General features: G+C 38.4%; 1 protein-coding gene across 1 annotated transcript; it reads left to right on the plus strand.

Moving 5' to 3' along the window:
* Positions 1-3,337: 3,337 nt before the first annotated feature.
* On the plus strand, positions 3,338-22,470 carry LOC139741258 (glomulin-like). The gene is made up of 16 exons (XM_071651854.1): positions 3,338-3,358; positions 5,386-5,499; positions 6,022-6,141; positions 8,633-8,732; positions 9,405-9,487; positions 11,181-11,348; positions 12,259-12,302; positions 13,453-13,573; positions 14,317-14,534; positions 15,434-15,518; positions 16,658-16,789; positions 17,426-17,584; positions 18,564-18,670; positions 20,460-20,665; positions 21,424-21,500; positions 22,342-22,470. Exons 1-16 carry the CDS (start codon positions 3,338-3,340, stop codon positions 22,468-22,470), a joined length of 1,884 nt encoding a protein of 627 aa, XP_071507955.1.
* Positions 22,471-24,711: the final 2,241 nt, after the last annotated feature.

A 24,711-nucleotide genomic window follows, 5' to 3' on the forward strand; every position in this document is an offset into this window, starting at 1 on the left:
ATTGTATCACATAAACTGCAAATTGTAGGACATTAACAGAAATTTTAAAAGTACTAAAGATTAACATACATATCTTTCTTTTATCGACATGATGTACGGTCTGTGCCATGAAATGGCTCTCATGGTCATCACAATCCCCATAGTGAGCCACGACTTCACACGTGCAAGTCATGTCTTTCAGCATGATGTGAGTGGTCAGTCAAAGTTTGTTTCACAGAGAAAAAAAAAAGGTCTACTGCACCTGCAAAACTGATACGGAATGTCCATGTTAAACGCTGTTGTGAATAGATAAACAAATAATTAAATGGAAATGTTTTTCCACCTCTTAAAAATATTGCCCTGCTATGTGGAATTAAGCTAACCATAATAAGCCATGACTTATAGAAAGCCTGATCTTTTGCACCAATTTGACAAAGATTCCACCTGCGTCAGTTTGCATCAAAGCATTAAACTGGTCCAAAGCCCTCGGAGCAATATCATTCAAGAAACAGAAAAATATCGCTATCTAATACATACCATCCACCACAGCGCATGCCATGTATACCGGGTAGTATGCAAGATATTTAGTCTTCTTCTTCTTCTTCTTCTTCTTCTTCTTCTTCTTCTTCTTCTTCTTCTTCTTCTTCTTCTTCATGGCTTCTTCTTCTTCTTCTCCTTCTTCCTATAGTTCTCTTCCTCCTCCTCTTCCTCCTCCTCCTTTTAACTTTGCTAGGTAATTTGCAAATCTCGTAATTTGCAAATCTTCAGTGGGTGTATGAAAGAGGTTTATAATTTTTTCGTTGATTTAGAGAAAACTGTATTTATTATGAAAAAATAGAAGTAGTTATAGGAAACAAATAAACTCTTGGCGTAAATTTTCTTTAACGTTGCTCGGTAGAGTTGTAGTTAATCAAGTCACTGTTGTTATTTGTTTTTGTCTTTACCGAGTCCTAAAGGTAATTTTGGGGTGAGCATGCTTTATAGTTTTATTTGAGACAGGAAGTCTGATAAAAGAAATACAATTCAAATGCCTCACACATAGGACCTATTATGAACAAGGATGAGTGAAAAGTGATAAATATTGTAATTCATATATGCACAAGTTTTACTGCAATGAAAATTATTATTAGACGATTCCTGCTGCTATTCACAGACTGTCAGAAAAATTATTGAGCTTATTTCTACCTCAGATTCATCAATCAACATGAGCCTCGAAAATGATTTCCTATTTGAACAAGCCTTATATACATCTAATCCTTATTGGAAGGAAGTATTCACAGCTTACGGAGATTTACTTTCTGTTTCTAATCAATTCCAGTGTCAACCCTCGTGGAATACAATAAGATAACTGTAGGGAATGTATCGCTTTTGAAAAGAATGCCATGGTACAAAAATTAATTCATTTTTTTATGATTTGTTAGATAAAAGAGGAAACGCTTATAGGTTCATTTATTGCTTTTAAGAGGAAATACGATGTGGGTGTGATTTTTTAAGATTTTGTTGGAACAAGTCAAGCAGAAAAGAAAGCAGGTTGAATTAGAGGTATGTGATGGAAAAGTTTTGTCAACCATGATACCGGAAATTTTAAATTTGGTTATTAAACAATGCATTATAAAAGCGATGTTCGCATATTCATTTTATGTTTTATTGAGGAATAGGGTAGGACCTATGTATATCAATGTAAAGGATTTTTTTAAATGGCAGCAATCAATACACCTCGAGGAAAAGAAATGGCAATTATTTTCGTTGGCCCCGTATAAGAGATGCTAATTCCAGTTCAAAATAGTTAATAAAATTTTACTTACAAATAAGATGTTGAATAAAATTGGGTTGATTGAAAGAGTACAATATTCGTTTTGTAGTGTGTATGTTGAAACTTTAATGCATCTTTTGAGTGAGTGTTAATATGTTGATAGATTGCTGGCGGAAGTAAGAGGTTGGATTAACTTATGCGGCTTTAGAAATGATATTTACGACGGAAAATAAATTATTTGTTTCGGGGGTTAGCAATTCGGCATTGAATTGAAATACTGTGCTTCTATTGCAAAATAAAAAGTTTAAACCTCGTTTGTCTTCATGTAAAGATATAGCACGAGTCTAATGTCAAAATAACATTTGGCCTAACAAGGGCATGATTTCATCCTATGGAGATAGACCACCAGTGGTTTTTCTTTCTGTTGTTGTTTGTCTGTTTGTTTGTTTCTTTATCTAATGTTGTTATTCATTTATTTATTATGACTTTTTGCTCAGTATTATTTATTTATTTGTTTATTTGTTTGTTTGTTCGTTTGTTTGGGGTTGAGGCAGGAGGTGTCGGGAAACTCTCAGGCCTCGGGCCTGAGCATTTTGAAAAAGAAAAATCTTATCAAAAGAAAACATTTTATTTTCTCCATTGCTTCACATAACATGGCTAACATAAACGTTTCATAGCATTTGTGTCATGAAATAGGTTTATGGTCACTAAATCAAAGAAGAACAAATGATCAACGGCGATCCATTAAATAACAAGTTGTTCTAAGCATGCATACTTGTACTAAATCTATCAATTTTGTTTTGCGTTCAGATCCTTTGAGAAGAGTAATTTTCGGTTTTGCTTCCGTAATGGAATCTCAACATCTACTTTTGATAGCTAAGCTCTTCAATTACCTGATTTAGGCTAACCTTAATACGGTATCATAGTGGTTACCCTAGGCTCTATCACTATCTCTAACCACCATATTTCGAACTTCCCGAAATGCCCTCCGGAGAATCACAGCGTTAAAGGGATTGTACAGTACTGGTTGAGGTGGGGATTCAGGTTTATAACATTTCTAAGACGTGAGATAATGAGAAACCTCTTATGAAATATCAAGCATTTTAAAAAGGATTCAACGTTTATTTGATTGAAAAAAAATGGTTTTCAAATGGCTGAAGTAGCCAAAAAATGATAATAATAAAAGGCGACAGGCCACGCCTTTTATTAGGATCTCTTTGTTTTACCTTGTTTTTGGATATCTCAGCCATTTAAAAACCGATTTTCATCAAATAAACTTCTGATACCCTTTAAAAATGCATGCTCTGTGACATCTCATAAAGTGGTTTCTGAATATCTCGCAAAACGTTAAAAGCCAAATCCTCGCCTCAACCAGAAGTGGACAGTCCCTTTAAAAGGAAATTTGCTTTCGAGGAGCCTTCCCTGAGCATACGCCTCTTTAGCCAGCAGTACGTCATTGATAGATTACTTTTTCATGGAAGCCCCTCCTTTACACCATGGACCTCAGCGCTGCACGGAACCACTATAAAAATTCGAGGAGCAGACGCCAACTGACTACTTCAGTCAGTAGATGGCGCTGCATACCTTTGAACCACAGAACTCGTCATGGAGCTTGCCGAGAGTTATGTGAGTTGTTAACGAAAATAATCTTTGCCCTATCATGTGTAATGTCAATTAGGCAATCACTGTGTATTTTTAAGAGTCTACAATCCACGTAGCTAATTTGGTGAATCATATGATCTGGGAATTAGCTCTGGTGTCCTATCTTAAAAGTGCAGTGTGTGTCAGTGGATCACGCTTTGTCAGTCCCATACGTTCGTTATCGTGTAAGCACGGATAGTGTCATATGTGTCAGTCTCAGCTCACATTGATTGTGTGGTAGTTGGCAACCCTGCTGTAAATTTGTGAAAAGTGACTGCGACTAGATAGACTCGTATTAGTAATCACACGCACTTGTAAATACTCACTCCTGGCTAAATACTTACTCCTGAGCGATACACGCGATGGAAACCAAAACAACAACAGCTTAACAATGACTTGTAGTTGTACTATCTAGCAGAGTTGTTAGACAGTGTCTGTTGTGAGTCTGTTGTAAAGGCATAAAGCAAGTGGACCTTGTGTCCTTGATTCGACAGGGTAGGGTTCCATGAATAGACCACTCTTACAAATAAAGATTTACTGAAATTCATGAATAAAAAATGGCACATATCAAGTGCGAAATTCAAACTATGCAACTACCTCCACTCGTGTTCCGAAGAGCACAACAGTCACAGTGGGCCTCGTCGCCAGACCCCCGAAATCATTGTCGCGACCCTCCCGGGTCATTAAGGCATTAGCAGTTCAACAGGTAATGTAACATAATGGGTAAGTAAAGTTGCATAGCAACACACATAGACTCGTTTCATTCCAAGTTACGAAGTTACTAGTCCGTTTATCTGCATTGAATCTGTACAGTTTGTACAAACGGCTACAGCCATGATGGCAGCCGTTTCTGAGATAACTTGAGCGTTTACGCGATATTTATATTTTGCATGCCACCCGTGCCAGAATTTGCGGTATCACCATGGTTCCGTCGCAACGTGTTGTGTATGCGTTGAATCTCTCGCACAGCGTGGAGTACATGGAGTACCGCCCTCTCGTAGTGCGATGTACTATGTATACAGTTTCGCCCGCCCGTGGCACGCGTGCTAATACATTCACATAGGCAGGGCGAGCGCACGGCGCGGTATGTCGCGAATGTCGAACCATGGACACCCGGTGCCAAACAGTAGTACAGGCGTTCTAACGATGATTGCAGCACAAGCGTTTGGATCATGCACGCTATTTTGCTTCCGCAATTTAGGATGTCGAACATTGGGTAACTTGCTTTACATGGTCATGGTTGTTGTACTTACATACACGTCATTGACATTGCAATGACCTCGTTTATGGTCAAGTTTATTCAGTGTGAAATTGGACATAGAAAATTCTTATTCAATATAGGTATCAGGTTACTGATTCATTTCTACTCGGTAAGATATCATGCTGTTATGGGTGAATGATCCTGAAGAGAAAGGAAAGATGTTTGTCAAATAATGAAAGACAGCTTCATTTGCATTGCAATTTGTATGTATGAATCATGGCATATCATGATGGTACATTGTGATGTAGTCCCGTGAGCAAAATAATACTTAACACTTTTTGTAGGACATCATGGCTAGTGAAAGCTCCTAACAGCCCAACTTCTCCTACTTACAACCTCACATTAGTCAACAAATATTTTGCCCTTTGGGGTTATCTGTCTTTATCTTATGCTGTAAGCCAATAGATATTTGTTAGAGAAAAGTTGTGCAAGTGAATAGATTTTTGTGTGCTCTAGCTTTTGACCGTAGCATATCCTATTTCTTCTTCTTCTTCTAGCTACAGCAAGCAAACTCTAGAGCTTGGATATTAGGTTGCAAGCTCAAGGTGGCTAGTAGTGTGTTAAAAGTGGGCCCAGATTGAAAGTTTAGATATCCATGTCACCTAGTCTTGCCCTATCCACTGACTAAAATTGCCACACTTGTTTCACTGCAGTTACACATGAGTTTGTGACGTGCATTTTAATCCATAGCACCATTCATGTGGCAAAATACAATTATCTGCACTCTTCAAATTTTGCATTATTGATGCAGCTGAAGGATAAGTCGTCATGGCAACCGGAGCTGTTCCTAGGTACTCTCAGGGAGCTGGTGGACAAGGAGGGCACAAAGGAAGTCCTGGACATACTCAAAACAGACAAATACAAGGTGAAGAGGATATAAAGTGGGGCTGTAGGGAAAAACATCCTACAGGAATAGTGAGTTTTAACTTTGTGTGGGATCCTACATGTCAATGTAGACTTCTATGGCCTATGGTCCCCATTTCAACCGGAGAGGTAATATTCAAAAGCAAGTTTATAAAATGATAGTCAAGTGACATTTGTGGATGATTTTTGTGTGGAATATTTCATTTTTATTTATTTGCTGGGTTTTCTTTTTTTTTAGTTATTTCTTGAAATGTTGTGTAGGGTTATACGTTATGTAGCCTCTTCATAAAAGAGTCATCACTAACATGATGTATTGTGCTAATTCAAGTTAAAGCATGTTTTCTTTCATTACACTAAGTGGATGTGAGGTTGATCAAGGTTAGTTTGCAAAGCCAATGTACTTTCTACTATAATACCATGGCATAACAATTCAAATTTTTTTGTATGACTGTGGCGAAGTCCTGGCAATCTATTGTCAGACTCAATAACAAATTAAATGAATGGTTTTTGCTTTGATCCTCAGCCAATGGTAGAGTCGATTGCGTGGGACATCTTTCCCATTGTGACGCCACACATCAGCAATGCTGAGGAGAACAACGAGATGTTCAAAGACTGTGCCGATATTCTGAATGTCTTGGCAGAGGTGAGCATATGAGAATGAAGGGATCAAAAGAAAGAATTCACATTATGCAGTTGTGTTGCCTAGGGCAAGTAAAACTCACAGTAGGGTGAGTTAAGTAAAATGGGCACTTGATTGGGGAAAGTATGCAGCCTATGTGCCTATGAGGGCAAGTGGAAAAATATGTGACCTGCCACTACAAAAGGATCCAAAAGTCACTGGCGGCAAAGCCGCTAAAATTGAGATCGAAGTCAGATCATCAAAGTCAGTCAAAGCCATCAAATTTCTGTTTTTGATATAATTTTTAAGTCTCATGTTTCGTCAGTCATCTGCTGAAATTTTGAAGCTAAATGATCAAAGGAAAGGCAATAAACTAGTATTTTTCTGAGCCGTGATTTTCTGACTTTCAATGGAACAGAAACGTGTCCAAAGATTTGGATTTTGCACCACAGACAGACTCCACCCCTAGCAACGAGGGAGTAATCTAGTTTGTAAGTGCGTGGCATCCTGGTTGCTGATTGGTCGTCCATAGACCGCTGGCGCTAAGCTTGAATGAACATCGCGGAGGTTGCTAAGAACATACTTCTATTGTCAAGCGTTGAAAACTGTCATACCTCCCCTTGATCACGATTGCTTCGAAAGGAAAACTTTGAAGGTGGTTTTCTTGAAATACTGATTTTACATACCGCTTCATAAAATCATTGATATCTCCGCAACCAAGTACTTTTAAGAGTTGTGATACATATGAAATTAAAGTGGAAGAGTAAGGAAATAATGTCATTTCATTTTCAGAAAGTCGACCTCCCCTGATTTCTGGATCCTATTGTTGTGTAGTGGGTCACGCATGTTTTTGTAATAACCTGCAGCCCCTTAACCCTATTTTAACTGGGGGGGGGGGGTCAAATTGACCCCCCCCCTCGACATTTCGCGCCATGATTCCGCAACACACAAAGATTTTGCCGTGTCATTTCATGACTTTTTTTGTTAAAGTTTCCTGCATATTTTGAGACCAAATTTGCGATGTTCGGGTATACCATTCTGAAGTTACGCAATGTTTTGCATGTGCATGTCAACCCGAAAACAGCTCAAATTCATGATTTCGTGTGCAAATCCAATGCAAATTGTGTTTTTTTTTTGTTTAATTGATATAAATTAGATTATTTCAACTTGTGAACATTGAAATTAAGCAATTCTAATGTAGGTCAGCTTAAAAAAGTGCCTACAACAAATTTTTGCAAAAAACAATAGAAAACAAAAGGTCGAAAAAACAGTAAAACACATAAGAAATTAACAAAACAATAAAAAACAAAAGAAACTGATTTTCATTGCACTACTTTTTTCAAGAAAATTGTTTGATGTGTCTTGAGGAACTCTGACACAAATATTTAGCAATCCTTCATTCTTTTTGATGGAGTTATAGGTGAAAATATGATTTCATACATAAATTTGCATAATTAATTTATCAAAAACATAAAATCAAAGTTTTTCTATTGTATGACCGTGTAATCTTGTAGTTTACATCCGACTCTATGTTCATGCAATATTTTGCGGCGATCGCGCGATCGGCGGCTGAGATCTGAAGTGGGGTCAACTTGACCCCCCCCCCCCCCAGTAAAAACTTGGTCTCAAATAGCCCAGTTAAAATAGGGTTAAAGCACATCCCCAGGATCTGTCAGTAGCTATGACTGAGATTTTAGGGTTGTGTTATTACCTCCTCCAAGGAAGAAGGTTATGTTTTCATTGGTGTAGGTTTGTTTGTTTGTTTGTTTGTTTGTTTGTTTGTCTGTTTGTTTGCAAACTAACTCCCAAAGTTATGAATGTATTTGAATGAAACTTCCAGGAAAAATTTATGATGACACAAGGAACAGATGATTTAATTTTGGTAGTAATCCAGGAATCTTTATGGATTTTTGACAGATTTTTAATCTTTTGGCAGATAGGGTCAGTGAACTTGGGAGTTCAAGCTGTATGTATTTGAGGTTTGCTCTAAAGCGTGTGCTCTGCTCGGGCCAGGCGAGGCGCTGCGTAGCTGAAAGCTGATAAGGTAAACAAAAGGCTTCTTTCTTGGGGAAATTAGCAATTTTCAGCATGCGTGTATGTTTTTACTGCCTTATGAAACTTCTTTCCTTTGTTCACGTTGTGAAAAACAGTAACAAAAAAGCCTAAAGTTAAATCTGAACAGCAACAGAGATTAGGAAACTAAACAGAGCAACTGAGAGGAAAACAGACAAACCATGTTATGAGGCATTTCCATAACTCTTCCACACATCAAGTGTCATAAGATATTTTGCACAGTTCATCTCCTTTGATTTAACTTTGTATACCTGATATCATATTTTCTGTTTACATTGATCAAAATGCAATCATATGCACAAGGCTGTATGTATATTTGTGCTTACTTGAAACTTAATGCAACAACTTAATGCAACCGATGGGCAATGATTTTCATGTACAGTTGTACTGTCTTAACAATATATATATGTTTGTACACCCTCTTTCTTTCAAATCTAAATAGGTTGGGAAGCCTAAAGAAATGATTCTTGGATTCCTTGAGCAACTTGACCGATTCTTAGATGACACCTCTTACCGCACCCTCCTAAAGCCCATTACAACAGGTTAGTCAAAATTTCTTATTTCGTGCAGTAGATCTACTCACCAAAAAAATTCAAATTTACAACACACTATTCTTCCTGTGGTGTCTAGCAAAACCCTCTCACTTACTCCAAGAGACATTTGTTATTATGATCTTTTGAAGTGTAGAATGTACAATCTCATAACAAGTTTAATACTTGTCACCTAAAGTTGCTGTTTTCACCTACCTAACAAGTGATTTTTCTACCAGTTACAATCTATAGTAGATAGGAATAAATCATATGTGTTTAGTATTTTGGGAAAAAGTTGACAGAGCTTAGGTTTAAAGACTGATTCAGTTTGTATGAAAATATCAAAATGAATCGTACATATAGCAGGATGTTGATATAAATGTTAACGTAAGAGTTCTTTTGATGTACCTCCACTAAAACTGCAAACTAAACTACTTCTCAGATCAATTATTAGACATATTTACCTTTCTAGTGGGAAGAAATGAGAAAAAATTATTATACTTGCCAGTGCGGAATTACACATAATAACCTTGTAATTCCTCTGTAGTCCCTTTGTTTCTCTTTGTCCCCGCAATTTCATATCAGATATGTTTTCTTCTCTTTCTCTTGTGAGAATATAAGTGCTCTCTATATAGATTTGAATTTATTAAACTGATTTGTGTTCTGTCCTCCCATCTCGATTAGTGTTGATGCGATTTGGCCTGACAAAAAGTTACCATCTCAACCAGACATTTGTATTGCTGCATACACACATCCAGACAATCAAGGTAATCAAAAGTATAACTATGTAATTTTAACTTAAAATTTTTAAAAGAATTAACATTTAGCTTAAAGAGTTTCTTTTATTTTTTTTCTTGGGGGAAAATTGTTATATCTGTGTAGTTTGATGGCAGTTGTCATTCCGTAGCTTTGTCTGATCCAATTAATTTGCATAGATTTCTGGTGAAGGTTCTTTTTGTAAAGACATTTCTGATCTTGGTTAATTGCATTTCTGTTAAGTGGTTTGAAATGTTAATCAACTTGTTCTTTTTTCTAAGATCTTGCCCTGTGTTAAATTCAAAATATTATATTGTAGTTGTTCCGCGTATTGGCAGTACTAGAAATAGCAATAATAAAGTCATAACAGAGGAATGCAGGGAATGCATTAATAGCCAATCTTGATTTAATGAATAATCCGAATTTTCGAGGATCCTTCCTCTTCTTCAGGGATGACAGTGCGAATATTCACAATGATTATTAAGAGTGAGGTGTTACTACCCTGCTAGCGCTGGTGGGATATTGACATATCACTGTGAAAATCCATTGGCACCTTCATTGTATCATGTTAACTTCATTGCCTTTATGACGTTTCTATTATTGCTATTATTGTCTCATGATCTTTTTGTGCAGCGCGCGCAATCCTAGTGTGACGTCTTATCTATTATGACATAGAGTATGACACTCATAAGCGCACAACATGCATTTGTTGTTATTATCTATTATTTTTTTGTTTTGGTTACACATATTACGCGCGCTAGCAGGGTAATAACACCTCACTCTTAATAATCATTGTGAATATTCGCACTGTCATCCCTGAAGAAGAGGAAGGATCCTCGAAAATTCGGATTATTCATTAAATCAAGATTGGCTATTAATGCATTCCCTGCATTCCTCTGTTGTGACTTTATTATTTATATTTGATAGATATAGATATCTGTAATCATAACACTGATGGCTTGAGGTCTGGCACTTATCAAAACTGATATGAAAAAGGCATTGAACCTATTCTAAAGATTCTCCAAAATATTGAACCTGTAACTCTAAAATACTAAACTGTATCAAAGAATTTGATAGTCTTGCCCTCTTAGTCCCTAGATTCTGTATACATTTTTGTTGAATTTCAACATCAATCCATGATGTGCCAGGCACGTTGTTAACATGTTCGCTGTGGGAGCCTGGTGATCTGTGTAGTTAAAATGGAGGGATTTCAGAATTCAGTATGGAACTGGTTAACATGCCAAGCTTCTATTGTCAGCATTCAGTAATGCGCCCAAATGTGGTCTGGTTGTGGATTAGCAAGCCCACTCAGGCATAGCAGTGTGCCTCAGTCCAAGGGGAAGACCATGGCATGGTGACACAATAGGATTAAGGGGGATTAGGTGGTCTATATTCACTGACAATTAGTTTCCAATCAGCTGTACCCATTGGCAGAGAAAGCTCTCCAGTGTGTTTGTTAATGGGCAAACAAAGCACAGTAAGGGTTTGACCAAAAGATCAGTCTATATCTTGTCAACTGGGATATGTTCCACGGGGACTACATGTGCTGTCTGGCTTCACAGAATCCCCTTGTATACAAAGAGAGCCATAAAAAAATTATAAAAAACTCCTCCACACAGATGGATTTCCCTGTCTAAGTCAGAGCTTGTAGGTCTTAAGAATGATTGATAAAATCTTGCATGTCTGTATGATTGTCTTTCAAAGTTTCCATCAAGTCTAGGAATGGATGAAAACCAGAGACGCCTTCTGCTGGAAGAACCGGCAATCTTGAGGCTCGGCACCAGCACAATGGCTGTGCTGGATTTTCTGGCACCGTTTGTCTTTGAGGTGGAGCAGATGTTGTATGGCAAAGTCAGGAAGCTTACTACACTCGTGAGTTTCACTGTGCTTGTATGTCCGCTGCAATGATGTGGAAACATTGAAGGGACTGTACAGTACTGGTTGAGGTGGGGACTCATGTTTTGAACATTCTTAAGTGAAATAACGAGAAACCTCTTATGAAATATGAAAGAGCATGTAATTTTAAGAAGGATTCAAAGTTTATTTGATGAAAATTGGTTTTCAAATGGCTGAGATATCAAAAAAAGTGACAATAATAAAAGGCGACAGGCCACAACTTTATTAGGATCTCTTTGTTTCACCTTGTTTTTGGATATCTCAGCCATTTCAAAACCAATTTTCATCAAATAAACTTTTGATACCCCTTAGAATTGCATGCTCTTTGACATCTCATAGAGTGGTTTCTGAATATCTCGCAAAACATTAAAAGCTAAATCCTCACCTCGACCAGAACTGTACACACCCTTTAAACATTGATTCCCTATGATATTCTGCAATCTATTCTTTGTAGGAGACCCACCTGTTCTTAATAGAGTATCAAAGTGTGACATCATAGCCAATCATCGCCATGGAAACCATTTCTTAACAACCTCATCTTGCCCAAGTGTTCATGGGCACACCTGGTTCCAACCCAAGCTATAACAAAACACTGTGACATCACTTCAGTTCCGTATACGATAGGTATTGAGTTAACTTACACGTTGAGAAATTTATTTGCCAGGTTAATGTACACTCACATATGGCAAAGTGGTTCTTGCATCCTCTTTAGTGACAATTATTTTTCCTTTGATTATCAACATTTTGTTGTAATGTGCAAAGTACTGTACAAAGTGTGATTGCTACAAATATCAAGCACATTGCATTCTCTCTGTGACCTCTCTTCTAAGGCAGATCAATGATTTTGAGGATTTTTTTATTTCCCACATTTTCTGATTTTTCACAGGAGAAAACTGAGATGGAAAACTGCAAAGTGGAAATAACAAAGCTGTAAGTATACCATCAGCGATCTCTCTTTAGAGGGAAAGAGTATGTGCAGAGAGCACTGAGTTGAATGATGTCTTCTTGTTCAAAATTTGTTAAGTTCCATGAGAAATATCAGTGCAAGGAGCTGTGATCACTACTTTCTGTTATATTCGTTCCTTAAAGGACAAGTTCACCTTCATAAACAGAAGGATTGAGAAAATGCAACAATATTAGTAGAACACATCAGTGAAAGTTTGAGGAAAATTGGACTATCGATGCAAAAGTTATGAATTTTTGAAGTTTTTGTGCAGTACCCGCTGGATGAGAAGACTACTGCAGTGTATGAATAACTTAGATGTCACATGCGTACAACAATATAAGGAAAATATAAAGAGAATTTCACAAAATTCCATCTTTTGAAAAAAGGACACACTCCCCTGACTCGTTACCGACAAATGTTATGGGTAATATTATTCCCCCTGCCTTTAGAAAGAGGCAAGTCAAGTGCTCTTTTATTATGCGAAAAAAAGTGAAAATATGTTGAAATTTCTTTTACATTTTCTTTATACTGTTGTACGCATATGACTCACAAGCTGTAGTAGTCTCCTCACCCAGCGGTTCCAACACAAAAATTTAAAAAATTCATAACTTTTGCATCGATTGTCCAATTTTCCTCAAACTTTCACTGATGTGTTCTACTAATATTGTTGCATTTTCTCAATCCTTATGTTTATGAAGGTGAACTTGTCCTTTAAGTTATAATTTACAATGTGCGTAGTATGTACTATGTATCTTGTTTCATCTTTCCATTTACTTCATGATTGAATTTCTCCTTTCTAATGTTATTTTTCTTAATCACGAGACGCTTAGCGCCTAGAAACTTGAGTAATATAAAGCGCTTTATAAATGATGTTTATTATCATTATTATCATTAAGAAAGAGATTTGCAAATGATAACCTGTCTTTTATGTATTTGTGTGTAAAGGGGGGGGGGGGCAGGGGGAGGTGCTTTTTTAAACATGAATAAAGTGGATTAATTCTTAAGCCCTGACTTCAGCAAACTTTATTTCAAGACAGAGTTGAATACGAACGATGGAATATTCTTTCATACTCAGTCTCATGAAACACAGCTTTTGACCAACCAAAATCCTGTCATCTTCTCTAAAATCCCCAGTGTGCTGAGGATCTTGGACTACCCTCTGGCCAGAACGGACCTGGTGTGGACCGAGATGGAGGAGGACTCGAATGCACCCAGGCATAAGTCTGACTTCAGGCTTTGTGCAGAGCAAGCTCTGGTAAGGCACTATATTATGCAATGCTCTGTGATTCTTGTGTTTGCAGGGGACTATTTCCTTAGAAGACAAATATTGAAATTGAATGACATGAGCGATGTGACATGAGCAACAGATCATGGAGAATGTTTGCGCAGCAGAATTTTGCAAGTGCTGCAAGGAATATGACCATTTGAATTTAAATACTTCACCCATGAGGACTTCCTTTATTTCTGTCAAAGTAGCTGAAAGATAATACAACTAAGATGTCCACCACAAGCTTTCTTGCTTACTGTGTGCACAAAGTAACCAATTTTCCCTTGTCTCATTTCTCATCCAGTTGATTTCTTTGCGTGATATTGATGTTATGACCTGCATGTATATCCAGCAGAAGCACAATGTTTTTGTACAAATGTGCACAATTTTAGGAAATTATGATATGCAGATTAAGGGATGTTTTATGAACTAATATAGTAAGGAGTATTGGCTGATTTGTAGTGTGTTTTGGATATCATTTTATTTCTTTATTTCATTTGTTTGTTTCAAATCAATAAACAGACTAGTCGTTGCGACACTTTCAAAGTAAACAGAAAAAATTACAAAAATCTTTCCTCTGAAGGTTCCCCTTATGGGGGGGGGGGGAGGGATTATCAAAACTGATAACTCACTGGCATTCGTTTGACTAAATGTTTTATTAGATATCAACTTAGTTTTTCTGATCACATGCATCTCTTCACGACCTGCATCACTGTCACTTTGAAAAACAGACCTACCTGGCCAGGATGCGGTTCAGCTTCACCCGCCTCCTCCACTATGGCAACGAGTTCAAGCTTCCCGTCACCCCTTCTCCAGAGGAGGACGAGCTGGGGGAAGAAGACCGGGGTCCAGGGGATATAGGAGGAATGCCCCCCATGGGGATTGGCTGTTTCTTGTATCTAGTCATGGCTGAGGAATTACAAAGTGATCGTCTGCCATCAATATACAGGTTGGTGCACATTGCTTATATCACTCCCGCACTGGTTTCTCAGTGTATGATGCATAACGGGAACCTGGTTACCTGTGTATTAAGTCAATAGGGATGAAAGAATTCAGTATGGAATGGGTTAATGTCTCTGCCATTTAAAATGGTTTTGAAGGTATCAATCTTTCCTTTCTTTCTTTTCTTCTGTCTGTGTATTCGACCATCTATCAGCTGGTGTGTGGGAATTTCTTGTCACAAGAATTCATCTGCATATAATTTGATATGTATATGGTTAGTCAAAGATGACCTGATGAGATAGTAGATCTTAAGGTCAAAGGTTGCATTCTTTTTAAAGCAAAAGTGGCAAGTTATTGATTTAAGGTCAGAGTTGCAAGGTCATACGACAAAAGCAGCAACAAGTGCCCCATGTACTTCTGTCAAAATGCAACAACCTGGGATAATTCAACACTTAAAGTATGATTATTTTGGTATGATGCTTGTGAATGTTTGTGTGCAAGATTCATGTGTGTAATGATGCAGACCCAGCTATAAAAAAGACAGCACAGCAACAAAAGAAAAAACAACAACTGAAAACACAGGAAGAGGATGTATTTTAAGAATACCAATACTCCGTAGCTAATGGAGATGAGATACCCTTTGGTTTTCCAGTGTACACCAGTTGGTACCAGGGGGACTTTGGAGATGGAGATACAGACTACTCATACAATGCACCATGTCCTCTTTTTTTTCTCTCTCTCATCTCATTTCGCCCCCTTTCTTTTTAAATTTGCTAGGATGATGCTAAATGCTTCCATGTGCATCTCATTTAGTTGTGTTTGATTTTACTATCTTGTAAAAAGCCACAAGTCTGAAGACACCAGCATGTACACAGTGATGACATTTTTTTTAAAAATCTTCATTAGGTCTGACTACCTCCTGGAGGTCATGAGTGTCTTCATCACTGCTCTACTGAGAAAATCTCAAGAGGAGGCTGTTTACAAGGGTCTAGTGAGTAGGAAGACTCATATCTTCTCTTTTCAAAGACTATTATCTCTTGCTCTCAATCTCTCATTAGAATAAAAATATTAAATAGCATTTACCGTGGCTTTTGCATCCTGGAGATTTGCTGGTCTTCCAGATGTGCTCATAGTTCATTGAATAACACCTCAATAGATCCTTAACATTCATTGCTTGTTTGACATTGATCATTTGTCCCATTTCACCATTACGTCATCATCCGTGCAATTGTGGCTCCATTTACGGTGCAATCTTGGATACATGCGATTTTCTCCATTGCATGCACGCTTGGAGCGCAGCACGCTATGTATGTAAAACACTTGCATTTGCAGTGTGTGACAGCATGCTAGTGTATAGCGCTCAGTGAGCACTCTCTCGATCTCAGATCTCACACATTTTTTTACTTTCTAAATTCATAACAATCATGTGACAAGGATCTGTTCTTAGATGTTATATGAAACAAATAATAAATGTTTTCATTCGTGCAATGGACAGAATTGTTCATGCAGTGAAAGATTAAATTATTGCTCCATTCAACTCCACTGTGCCTCGTCATCTTTCACCTCATGGAATATTCTGTCCATGGCACTCATAAACATTTTTTATTTGTATAATATGAGATCAAATAACTAGAATATGTCAATCAGTGATGCTACAGATTCAGGATAAATTTGTCCATACTAATAATGAGACATCTTTTCTCCCGAGTTGGATATCAACTGTAGATTGTGATTTGATGAGACCCTGTTTTGAATAACAACATGATTTACAAATAGTTGCATCATATCTTTAGTTATCAAGTTAGCTGTTTTTCTTTGAAAACAGTCATATTAAGCAGTAAATATCTGTTGAAGAGCAGACAAAGGATAAGTTAAACATGAGCACTTGAATGTAGCTTTATTAAGCCAACCACTGTCATGTGACTCTAATGTCCCTTGAGTTGGTTCTCAAGATCATCCTCTGTGTTGCCAATAAAGAAGATATCATATTCAGTAGATAGTTATATTCACTAAATGGTCGACCTCATTCCAAGTTATGTGTGTCTTTAGATGAGTTAATGATATCTTTGTTGTTTTTTTCTTGTCTTTCTCTCTTTTTTCTCTTTTTGCACTGATTGTCCTAACATGCAGAGATTATTATCACTGTTAGTGGAAAGCATTGAGGACGGCTCCCTGCACCACAGTCTCCTTAGCAACACATTCTATGAGGACCTCCCACAGATGTTGTCTGTTGTCATGGTGATGAGCCCTCTGAATCTTATTGTGAGTGTCAATATTTCTTACTTATCTGAATGGCATCCTCTCTATCAGTGTAAAAAGGAACGTTGTTGACTGAGCAATAATCAGCTAAATTTTAAACAACACGGGTACATATGCATGTTATGTAAAATTGATTGAGAAAAAGTATCAATATAGCAGAGGGCTTTTTTTCCATTCAATCATTTGTTTATGGAAGCATGCATAACTGTATTGACTTCAGAGGGAATAACTGTCTTTGCGAGTCAATGGCTTAAGTTTGTCTCATGCTAAAACATGCCCACATGTTAGGACTCTTGCAAGCGGGTTGAAATCTGTAAATGTGAATTATCAATGGGGATATGTAGTTTTGCATAGAATCATTGTCCATCATGATGATTTCAGTGTTAAGGTGCTAATCTTCCAGTGACAGATTTATTTTGAGACTTGAGACTGGTGGGAGGATAGAATAAATCATGGAATCAGTCATTTGTACAATATCATCCACGTCCATCAATACACGTAGACATGACACGTTGCACAAATGTGGAACTCCTATACCTCGTGCTACTGTAAAACAGCGATGAGTAAGTGTGACTATGGTATGTTATGGGTTAATGCTTGAAGGAAATTTAATGTAGAACTCTTTCTTATCTGCATCAGAGGCAAGCAGCTTTCAAAGTGTTCCCAGCCTATATCCACAAGTTTGACTGGAAGGGTCGCTATCGGTTACTTAGGATACTTCTGAAGAACACCGTCCATTCGGGCGTATGCGGATTTGTCATTGGAAAGGTCAAAGACTATTTCATCCACAGTTCGCAGGTAGATTGAAAACTGATTTTTCTTCAATTTTCTGTTATATATACTTTGATATGTTTGGTAACTTGCATTTGTTGGTTGACTCTCACTTTCATTTTGTTACCTCTTCTTGGTACACCAGGTTAGGGCTAGCTGCTCACTCAACCCTCCCCTTTTTGCTCTTTTCTTTTCTTTATCCCTTTGTTGTTCCTTTCTTGTTTGACATTGCCTCCCTATTCATCCTCATCCTTCAAAGGTTGCCCCCTTGGTCCTCCGGATCATCACTGACCCTCTTCTGCCTTTTGTCTGTCAAACCTCCTGCTAATTCCCCTCATTTTACCTTTTGGGCTCCTTGCTTATGACCTCCAACCCCTCCCTTTTGTTTTCTTTGTTCTGTGTCCCTAGCCCTCCCCTGACTGTTCTTGTTGTGTGTAATCCTTAGAAGTGATTGCTTTCCCTGCCTGTTTGTCATTTTACCTCTGACAAAGACTCTGCTAGGATTGAAAGCTCAAGCCTCTTTTGACTCCATCTTTTTTTTTTCTTTTTAATTACCTTTTATAAGAAAAGCAGAGAGATAACTCTTCTGCATCATGTGTTACTCCGAATGCCAGATTAAGTACCAGTAATACATTTGTGCAGTTGACTAATGGCTTGTTGATCGGGTGATGTTGCTCCTATTTGTCCTTAGTGCCAGACATAAGTATGACTTTGAAATTGATTGTCATTTCTGCTATTTGCATTGCAAGATGCAAAAAGGATGACTCTTTGGTAATGCCATCTTGGTTTGTTCCTTTCAGCATTTTTTGTTTTGTTTTGTGTCTTTTTTTACCAGAATGTGGACACCAATTAATCTGTGATAAACAAACTAAACAAAATGTCATCCTTTTTGTATGTTGACAATGTCTTTGACTGAACCGATCATTCTTTAGATAATTATGCACCTAGCCTACCCCCTCTTTATATTCTTATTTTCCATCAATATTTTTGTTCTTCCCAATCACAGCACCATGACAACGACTGGTTTGTTGGTCAGAGACTCGCTGACCTCTACCCTTTGATCTTTGTTCTCCCCAACGGTCCTGAGAGTGACCTGCTTGAGAGCTCGGACAAGTGAGTGTGCCTCCACTTGACCCCTTGACCCTTTGACCCACCCTTACATGAGGATGATTGTGATTAATGGACAGTCCTGTAGGGAAATGAAAATGGTTTCCAGAGTTACCTGTTTAGACCAGGCATGGATGTAATCTCTTGCAGAGCCAATAAATAGTGTAACTGACCCTTAAAGAAATCGCGAGATATGAAGAAGTTGTCACATGTTTACGATATCAATATAGATTTCTGACTTTATTTCAATATCCTATATAGGCATTGAATAATGGAGAGTTATGGCAACTAGATTTCCAATAATGGATGGTTCTGATATTTAAGAAATGGATAGCAATATCATTTTGTTTCAATTTCCAGATAAGATATGGCTTCATCTACTGTTTTAATCTTTGGTAAAACACTGGAGAATGACAGAAACTGAAGTTTAGATATTAGGGTGGTATCAACCCTTGAAGAAATCAGTGGACATGCAAAATGTTCTTTCACTTTGGATAGACCAGATGAATATCTGTCTTACTCTCAATATGCCCTAGCATTGAGCTTAATTTGCCAAGCTTTTTTTTTTTTCATTAGAACTAGTAATCCCGCCAAACTTGACCTAGTTGTTTAGTTAGCAAGCCCATTCATGTTTAGCAATGTGCCTCAGTCCAACAGGAAGGCCAGTGTGACACAACAGAGATTAGGGGGATTAGGTAATCTCTTTTCTTTGACATTTGTTAACTCCATTTATACTTAGCATAAAGGGGGTTCTGAAGCCTCCTATAGCAGCTTCAAGCAGGCAGACAGACAGAATTCAGAAAAGAAGATCCAATCAGGTGTGAGCAGGTCAGGTTCTGAAACCACCTACAGGGGATGGCTTCAGAGCCTGTGATAGCAGCCTTAATAAGCTGCAGTATAAACGCTAGGGGGTTCAAGAAGCTGCTTTTTTGCCGACCCGGAAGTTGTCACTGAAGGTCATCACCAACTAAAGTAAAACAAGTCGGCCATCGTGACCAAATGTCACCGATGCATTTAAATGCAGAACAACTTGCACACTTTTATGCTCAATCACGTTTGCCGTTAGGTAAGAAATTTGAAAGCGGGTTACCTTAGGAACGGGGCCAGTTGGGCCTGCTTGGGCGAAGCTAGCCTGAGCAGTATAAACAGACAAGACACCGTTTCTTTGAGCAAAGTTTCTAACCTCCTCGAGGAGGCTCTGAAACCCACTCACAGTATAAACGGGGTATAAGTTTCCAGACAGTAGTGCCAATTGGCAAAGGAAGCACTCCAGCATGCATGTAAATCAATGAACAAAGCACTGTAAGGGTTAAATATGCTTCATTATTATAGCTCAAATATCTTAGTTATCATAATGACAAATGCTGGAACCCAGCGCCACCCCCCCCCCCCCCTTTTCCAGGGAGTCAGGGGGACCGCATGTGTGTTCCCCTAAGTCTCTGATAAATAGGTACTTTTTGCATGACGAAATCCAGCCGAAGAATTGTATTAAAAAGTGCAGCATATATGACTTTTCACTTGGAGACTTATTATAGAAGGGGATGCTCAGAAGTTTAGGCATTCCTTAGATAAGGGGTGCTTTCAAAGAGAGGGAACAAGCATACCCTACCCTAAATGATGCTGATTTGGGGGGGGGGGGGGGGGTAATGGAAACTAAATTTCAACAGACATCTTTACATCTTAACCCATTGAGGACGAGTCCTTGAGTATACTCAGGCAAGAGTCTATGGGAAATGTGTGTTGTAGCGAAATCAGTCCGTCCTCGACGAGTTAATGACATCTCTTTTTATCTCAGGGTGATGGCTGCTCTCAACTTCCTCCGCTTCCTCCTCCTGAGGGACACGCCCACCTCCAACGACTCCTGCATCTGGAGCCGCATCGATCACATCAACAGGGGCTACCTCACTGACCTGCACACCGGTCTTGGTCTCTCCATGGCCCACTACCAGTTCAAGATTGACTCCCTCATCAAGGAGAGCAAGACCAAAGGATCAGGATCAGGTTCAAGTTCAATTTCATTCTTATTTTGCTCCATCTCCACATAAATCACTGACATATATGCACAGTGTACATGAAAGTAAAAAATTTCAACATAAGTGATCAATAAAAAGGGGGTACATTGTACTTTAGAAACGGATCATACAAATAAGCATTATAGTGATAAAATTAATCGGAGGATGGAGATTAGGGACCCACTGTAAAGTAAAGTTTGAAGATTGTGGGCCCTCTAATTATTAGTTCCCGCTTGGTAAGTGACCGCTTTGATTGATCTGTCTCATTTTCCGAATCCTGTTCAAAGCCAGTGTTAGAACTCCTCATACTTACTAGCCTGTATCAAAGATATATATACTTATGAATTGTATCTTCTTCTTTTTCAGTCTGATTTTTTATTCCCCTGCTTGTAAATCTCATTATTTGTGTAGTGGCGATTAGTGGATAGTCTAAGAAGCTGTCTACAAAATTGTGTTCATGTGTATCAGCATCTTTGCATTCTATTTCGTGAACATACACTCAAGTGTGGTTTTCTATTGTGCCTTGAATGTGTGAATAGTTAATGCCTCATATTGTAATTCCTGGTATTGTAGTTCCTTGCATGTTCCATAGCTGAATAATGTGGTCATGGAGTTATGTCAATATTTTACATGTTTCTATCTTAACCACATACCAAATCTTCGACAGCCCAATGTTTAAACAGGTGACAATATTAGTAGTAGTAAAATGGCTTTTTATTATGTATATCTTGACTGTTTTGGCAGTAGGAAAACCAAAAATGCAAACCAGCTTGAGCGTAGCGGGGCATCAGCTTCCAGTCATGCCTCCAACACAGCAAATGCATGTAAGTCTGAAAATTGTACATCTCTTGGACTTCGGGTAATCTTATTCCAGGTGTAATGGTAGTCACTCATTTTTGTCAAGCTTATCTCAGTCCTACACATTTCGATCCAGTGATCCAAAATGCTTGCAACCACATCTAGACCTTGATAAAATCTAAACAGAATTGTATTGCGCTTGCTTTATGGAAAGCCCATCCATGAATTAGGACAAGAGCAGAAAACACTCAAAGTGTTATGATTTGAACTTTTGAATATTTTAATTTCAAATGAAAGTCATTATCTGGTAGAAAATAAGTGTTGATATGACTAATAGCATTAGAATGAAAAATGGTCATTACAATGTGAAAAACTTTATCTAATTAAGAACATGTGACTCTGTGACATTGCAGCAATAGATTTGTGTGGTATTGAGAAGTGATAGTTAGAATGTCATTTGCTTACGGGTCAAATTAAAAAAAAAAAAAAAATATATCACTTAGTCATCTAGAGGTCCTTGTGTTTGTGCTTTTCTCAGTAACACCATGGCTACATCTGAACGATTATTGATTAGCAAGATCAATGGTCAATATCATCAAAGATACATGACTTTAGAACCAGCACTGGCTGTCAGGTGCGAGCTTGGTGGTCTAGTGGATAAGACACCTGTCCAGCGATCATAAGGTCGTAGGTTCAAATCTTCCTTGAGTATATCTTTTGTCATGGCTACTACTAAAACACTCATCAATTCACTGCTTATTTACATCGATGTAGGGCAATTTGTCGATCAGTATCAAAGACATTCTGCAACTTCACTAAGGTTGTTGTTGTTGTTGAGCTTCTGTTTATCATTGCTCCACCTCTTAGGTTCTCAAGTCGGCCTGCTGCACATTTGAGCTGATGCAAAGCATTGTGGGACGTGTGAGAGACCTACTGGCAGCCAATGAGAGGTCGGCGCAGGAGCCCATGCAGGTTGAGGGAGACAGCGCCAGCTAACACTGCGACTTCCATCTTCCATCACGTGGACCCTGGTAGATGTCGCCACGATGGACTACTTATCTTTGAACTGCAATGCCGATGGTGATCAGGACTCTTGTTAATCCATACTTGGACAGAGTATCGGTGGTAATAGCTGGCCTATGAGTGCCTCATCACAAGAAACCTGCATCAGTGGTGGTGTATTTTGCTCTCCCTGCTGGTGCTCAGTTCATCAGTAATGGGGCATTCCAGTCGGAGACAGGTTACGGTGAAGTTTCAATCTTTGACCCGCCAAGGTTCCTTGATTCTGCAGGGGGGCTTCCTAGAAAATCACTGGTAACTTCTTTCTTTATGTCATGACAAAAGGACATGTAAACCTCCCTGATTTTGGAATGGTCATCATCTACTGAGATGCTTGTAACAGAGAAAGTATCTCCCATATTGCTTTCCCTGAAGTTGATCCACGAATGTTGCCAGCCATATGGAAGCTCCCAAGTTTTGAGATGAGCCTCTGGCATCCCTGCATACTTGTCACACAGCAACCATACACTGGACATGGTAGGATCATGGTATTAGTGCATTAACTCTTTATGTGCCATGTTCGCACACGTGACTCAGTTGACAGCATGCCAGCTTCACATATTCTGCTCAAACGCACAAGCCCGCCCAAACTGATCGATAAATCGCCAAATGCCACAGTACGATGAAAGCGTTTCTCGTGAATCTGTTCCTCTCACATGTACCTTGCATTTTATGTGGCGATTGACTAGCAAGCAGTGTTCCCTACTAGATTTGCATGTAAATCCTAAGTGTCTGTCACTCTTATGTGTGCAAACTCACGCATTTATAGTAATGTATAGCTACAGGTCATTTGAAAGTTTCCGTGGTAAACCAATTATACATTTGTCATACAATTTACGTCAAAGCAAGGCTTGGCATTTTCCTACAACTTTTCACACTGCATATCCAGCTTTTAACAGAAACATGATATTACATAGAGTTGAAAAACAGAATGTTTTCTCAGAAGCATAACTATGTTGGTATCTCAGAATAATATTGCACCCAGGGGGTGTACACCATGGCACATAAAGAGTTAAGAATGAGGTGATTTTGCTGTAACACACACTTCCCATGGCCACTTACCCTAGTGTACTTGGAACTAGCCTTCAACAGGGTAATAAACATACATCCCTCCATTTCCAATCCAGGATACATGTAGACAATATTCATGTGCTATACTATGTAAAAAAAGGTAATGTGTCCCTCCAACAAAGTTGGGTTTTATTCACTCTGACATAGCTGGAATCTGCCCACTATTTATTTTCTTGTCCCTTAACCCTTTCAAGGCCATATATGGTCCTTTTTTTGTACATCGTCAATTACACTTTAATTTTGAAATTGATGCCAAGATATTGAAGGTTTGTGGAAGTGTATGCACCACGCCCCAACCTTGGAATATTAAAAGATTAAACTCAAATCTAAAAACCATTTGTAGTGTGATCTTGATTTTGTGAAAAGTCAGACTTAGAGCCTACAAGCTTACTGTAAAAGTGGATATTTTTGCGCGATATTTTTCGTGCTCGGCGGGGTAAGAAGAGTTTTGCGTGTTTTTAATTCCGCGGAATCAAGACATCAACTACTGGAACATATGGCTTGCAAAAATATTCGCGTGCTTTTATTTTCATGCTAGTTTCGGGTTGCGCAAAATGCGCAAAAATTTCAACACCGCAAAAATTTCCACTTTTACAGTACATGAAGAACCTGCTGATGTGCAACTGCTTCACTCTTTTGAGCAACTGCATAGAACCATCGTGTGCTAAACGACAATAGTGTTGAAAACTATTATGAGATTTATAGCCCTGAGATACAAGTAGCTCGTGACAACACTTTCAAAAAGTGTGCCCTTTAGACCAACCTGCCGTTTTTAGAGTGTGGTCATGAAGTGGTTGCTAAGTGTCAGAGTGCAGTATCAGTTGAAAATGTCCATATTCAGTTTTCATCCAGGTTCTCCCAATGCATCTTGAGATGTTCTGGACCACAGCTTGCATACAGGGTCTTTTGTAGCTGGCAAAGAGCGACCCTTTTCTCCACTCCCTGCAGATTCTTTGGGAGATCAAAGCACTTGCTTTTTCATGTATCAAAGTCATCACCATTTGGAGACAGAGTTGCCTCAGCCGTTTTACCATGTTTGTGGAATCAGATTACAGTGCACTTCCATTATAACAAACACGGTTTATAACGAAACTTCGGTTACAACGT

The sequence above is a fragment of the Diadema antillarum genome, unplaced genomic scaffold (assembly GCF_040938485.1).
Source record: "Diadema antillarum isolate AM-2024a unplaced genomic scaffold, OU_Dant_1.0 seq00000912_RagTag, whole genome shotgun sequence".
NCBI lineage: Eukaryota > Metazoa > Echinodermata > Echinoidea > Diadematoida > Diadematidae > Diadema > Diadema antillarum.